The sequence below is a fragment of the Carcharhinus amblyrhynchos genome, unplaced genomic scaffold (genome assembly GCF_965287045.1).
Source record: "Carcharhinus amblyrhynchos unplaced genomic scaffold, sCarAmb.v2.hapA chromosome_363, whole genome shotgun sequence".
Taxonomy (NCBI): domain Eukaryota; kingdom Metazoa; phylum Chordata; class Chondrichthyes; order Carcharhiniformes; family Carcharhinidae; genus Carcharhinus; species Carcharhinus amblyrhynchos.
Window position 1 is genome coordinate 5,419 of NW_027650103.1, and position 4,972 is coordinate 10,390.

Sequence of the window (4,972 nt, forward strand, 5' to 3'; positions counted from 1 at the left end):
AGAGAGAGTTGCGATGGCAAAGTCTCTCAGCGTAGTCTGTGTTACAGGTTGACCTGAGTGGGTTTGTGATCTGTAGTCCTTTCCGTATCTTGCCTACTTTCTTGCACCTTTGCAGAAACTTGATGTCTGTGTCGATATGCATGATCTTCTTGGAGATCCTCTCCACTTGGAACTGGCAGTTTGTGGTGTCGATGGTAGTCATGACGTGGAGATGCTGGCGTTGGACTTGGGTAAACACAGTAAGATGTTTCACAATGCCAGATTAAAGTCCAACAGGTTTATTTTGTAGCAAAAGCTATCAGCACTCAGAGCACTTGCTGTCCCTTCATCAGGTGGGTGGGGGTTCTGTTCACAAACAGGGCACACAAAGCCACAAACTCAATTTACAAAATAATGATTGGATTGCAAGTCTTTACAGGTAATCAAGTCTTAAAGGTACAGACAATGTGAGTGCAGAGAAGACAAGCACAGGTTAAAGAGATGTGTATTTTCGCCGGACAGGACAGTTTGTGAGATTTTGCAAGTCCAGGCAAATCGTGGGGGTTACAGATAGTGCGACATGAACCCAAGATCTTGATTGAGGCCGTCCTCCTGTGTGCGGAACTTGGCTCTCAGTCTCTGCTCAGCGACTCTGCGCTGTCATGTGTCGTGAAGGCCGCCTTGGAGAATGTTTACCCGAAGATCAGAGGCCGAATACCCATGACCGCTGAAGTGTTCGCCAACAGGAAGGGAACACTCCTGCCTGGTGATTGTTGAGCGGTGTTCATTCGTCCATTGTCGTAGCGTCTGCATGGTCTCCCCAATGTACCATGCCTCGGGACTACGTTCCTGCGGCGTATCAGGTGGACAATGTTGGCCGAGTTGCAAGTATATACCATGTACCTGGTGGATGGTATTCTCATGTGAGATGATGGTATCCACGTCGATGATCCGGCATGTCTTGCAGAGGTTGCTGTGGAAGGGTTGTGTGGTGTTGTGGTCACTGTCCTGAAGGCTGGGTAGTTTGCTGTGGACAGTTGTCTGTTTGAGTTTGTGCGGTTGTTTGAAGGCAAGAAGTGGGGGTGTCGGGATGGCCTCGGCGAGATGTTCGTTTTCATCAATGACATGTTGAAGACTTCGGAGAAGATGTCGTACTTCTCCGCTCCGGGGAAGTACTGGATGATGAAGGGTACTCTGTCCACCGTGTCCCGTGTTTGTCTTCTGAGGAGGTTGGTGCAGTTTTTCGTTGCGGCGCGTCAGAACTGTCAATCGATGAGTTGAGCGTCATATCCTGATGGGACAGCACAGCACTGGATGGAGACTAAAATCGCTTCTATACTGTCATCCATCAAACACTCCCAGGACAGGTACAGCACGGGGTTAGATACAGAGTAAAGCTCCCTCTACACTGTTCCCCCATCAAACACTCCCAGGACAGGGACAGCACGGGGTTAGATACAGAGTAAAGCTCCCTCTACACCGTCCCCCATCAAACACTCCCAGGACAGGTACAGCACGGGGTTAGATACAGAGTAAAGATCCCTCTACACTGTTCCCCCATCAAACACTCCCAGCACAGGTACAGCACGGGGTTAGATACAGAGTAAAGCTCCCTCTACACTGTCCCCCCATCAAACACTCCCAGGACAGGTACAGCACGGGGTTAGATACAGAGCAGTGTAGAGGGAGCTTTACTAAGAGTAAAACTCCAGAGACAGAATTGCAAAATAAATTTATTGAAAATATGTTTATACAGACAGAAAATATTAACAAATATTTTATGCGTATCTAATACTCTGTGACACCCAGTCCCAGAGGGGGAAAAGGACAGTGTGTCTAACGCACTGTGACACCCGGTCCCAGAGGGGGAAAGGACAGTGTATCTAACACACTGTGACACCCGGTCCCAGAGGGGGAAAGGACAGTGTATCTAACGCACTGTGACACCCGGTCCCAGAGGGGGAAAGGACAGTGTATCTAACGCACTGTGACACCCGGTCCCAGAGTGAGGGAAAGGACAGTGTATCAAATGCACTGTGACACCCGGTCCCAGAGTGGGGGAAAGGACAGTGTATCTAACGCACTGTGACACCCGGTCCCAGAGTGGGGGAAAGGACAGTGTATCTAACGCACTGTGACACCCGGTCCCAGAGTGGGGGAAAGGACAGTGTATCTAACGCACTGTGACACCCGGTCCCAGAGGGGGGAAAGGACAGTGTATCTAACGCACTGTGACACCCGGTCCCAGAGGGGGAAAGGACAGTATATCTAATGCACTGTGACACCTGGCCGCAGAGGGTGGGAAAGGACAGTGCATCTAATGCACTGTGACACCCGGTCCCAGAGTGGGGAAAGGACAGTGTATCTAATGCACTGTGACACCCAGTCCCAGAGGGGGAAAGGACAGTGTATCTAACACACTGCAACACCCGGTCCCAGAGGGGAGGAAAGGACAGTGTATCTAACGCACTGTGACACCTGGTCCCAGAGGGGGAAAGGACAGTGTATCTAACGCACTGTGGGACCCGGTCCCAGTGTGGGGGAAAGGACAGTGTATCTAACGCACTGTGGGACCTGGTCCCAGAGGGGGAAACGACAGTGTATCTAATGCACTGTACATAACGCAGGTTACAACTTGAAGCATGTCCATTTTTCCCGTTGTCCCTTCTCTTATAGGATTACGATGGCCAGTGCAACAGCCGATAGCAAACTGGAACAGTTGTTCCAGATTGGAGGACTGGAGGCAGTTGCCGAGGAATTACAGACTCGTTTGCAAAGGGTTGAGAATGTCACGGTGGACATTGCAATAATCGGAGAGTCTGGTTCTGGGAAATCTTCCTTGATCAATGCTTTACGAGGAATTGATGATGATGATATCGGTGCAGCTGCAACAGGTGAAATGGAAGCAATAACGGAACCCAAAAAGTATGAATTTCCAAACAATCGCCAGGTCAGTTTGTGGGATCTCCCTGGGGTGGGTACTCCAAAGTTTCAAGCTGCTCGTTATTTGGAGCGCGTGAAATTTGATCGATACGATTTCTTCATCATTGTGAGTGCTAGTCGCTTTAAAGAGAATGATTTGTTTTTGGCCAAGAAAATTCTGGAGAAGAAGAAGAATTTTTATTATGTCCGAAACAAAATAGATCAGGACCTGGGTGCGGCCAAACGGCGTGAGAAGTTGCTGTATAATGAGGGCCATACACTGGAGAAACTCCGGAACTCCTGCATGGAGGATCTGAGGAAGGGCGGGATAGAATCGCCACAGGTCTTCCTCGTTTCCAGTTGGGAGCCAGATCGATTCGATTTTGGGAAGCTGCAGGAGATGCTGCTCGGTGATCTTCTGGCCCTGAAGAGACGTGTCGTCATGCTAGCTCTCCCCAACACCACATCACGGGTCATAGAAAGGAAGAAAGCTCTCATGCTGGATGAAATTTGGAAAGTGGCCTTCATTTCGGCTGCTGCAGCTGCTGTGCCAATCCCAGGACTTTCTGTTATTTCTGACATCCCAATGTTAGTTACCAAGATCTCCTCCTACCGCACAGACTTCGGCCTGGATGAAGCTTCCATCAGAAGACTGGCGAGAAAGATGCAGAAGGAAGAAAAGGAGCTGAGATCAGCTGTGAAGTCTATGTTCGGGGTGGAAGTGACAGCGAGCCTTATTCTGAAGGCACTGGCAAAGAATGCCGGGGAGAAGATTGTGATGAGCAATGTCCTGAAATTCGTGCCTTTTTTTGGAAACGTAGCAGCCGGCGGGCTCTCCTACATCGTCACTCACAGTTTATTGAAGGCAATTGTGGAGGAGATGGCAGAGGATGCCAAGAGAGTGCTGGTCAAATCCCTGGAAGACTCTCAGTGAATGGAACAGGGACATTCTCACACAAGCGACACACTCACATAAACACAGACATACAGGCGGGGATTTTAACCATCTCGCCCCGGTATCGGGGCAAGCCAGGCTGGCAGAACTAAATCCTCTGTTGGCCTCGGACGGGCTTTTAGGAGCCTGGCCCGAGCGAGATTATAAAGCCCCGCCTGACGCCAACAGAGAACTCTGTTCCTGTCGGTGGGGACTTTGCGGCCTGGCTCGTCCTGAAATTGGAAATTCCCGCCTGAGGTGAACAGACATTCCCAGAGTCCTCTACGATTCCCGTGGCGAGTGGGAGAGTGAAATTCCAGACATCGTGTGAAATCTTTGCCCAAAAATGTCCCAATGGGGATCCTGGCGCAGAACAAGCGGGTTTTCTCTCTGATCTTTTGAACACTCTGCCTAAACGAAAATCGAGGGTGGGCGGGGGGGGGGCGGTGGTGGGGCGTGTTACACCGTCATATGGGGAGGGTGTGGGCACTAACGGGGGGTGGGGAGCAGGCTGGGGGAGGGGAACGGGCTGAGGGAGGGGGAATGGGCTGGGGGAGGGGGACGAGCTGGGGAAGGGGGATGGGCTGGGGAAGGGGGATGGGCTGAGGGAGGGGGACGGGCTGGGGGAGGGGGACGGGCTGATGGAGGAGGATGGGCTGAGGGGGGGTGGGCTAACGGAGGGGGATGGGCTGACGGGGGGTAGGCTGAGGGAGGGGGAGGGGGATGGGCTGATGGAGGGGGACTAGCTGAGGGGGGAGTAGGCTGAGGGAGGGGGAGGGGGACGGGCTGGGGTAGGGGGACGGGCTGAGGGGGGAGTAGGCTGAGGGAGGGGGAGGGTGACGGGCTGAGGGAGGGGGAGGTGGACTGGCTGATGGAGGGGGATGGGCTGAGGGGGGGGAACAGGTTGGGGAGTGGACAGGCTGAGGGAGGGGGACAGGCTGAGGGAGGGGAGCAGGCTGAATTTTGGTTTACTTATCTATCAATGAGTCAGAGTCAGAAATAATTCATGAAATCAGACATCTGGAGATGGGGGAGAAACTGATATCTACAAACACAGGCACACGCTGGGATGTTAACGGCAGCTTGTAACTAGTAATAATTTAGATCAACTCACATATTCAAAACTTTACACCAATT

The 4,972-nt window shown here is 51.9% G+C and overlaps 1 protein-coding gene across 1 annotated transcript; it reads left to right on the forward strand.

The window, feature by feature from the left end:
* The first annotated feature begins 2,561 nt into the window (after positions 1-2,561).
* On the forward strand, positions 2,562-3,835 carry LOC145339260 (interferon-inducible GTPase 5-like). Its single transcript, XM_080183668.1, has one exon. It carries the CDS (start codon positions 2,663-2,665, stop codon positions 3,833-3,835), a length of 1,173 nt encoding a protein of 390 aa, XP_080039794.1. The 5' UTR covers positions 2,562-2,662.
* The last annotated feature ends 1,137 nt before the right edge of the window (positions 3,836-4,972 follow it).

Excerpts from the sequence above, each read along its gene's own strand:
- LOC145339260 (XM_080183668.1), top strand. The coding sequence starts at position 2,663 with ATGGCCAGTGCAACAGCCGATAGCAAACTGGAACAGTTGTTCCAGATT.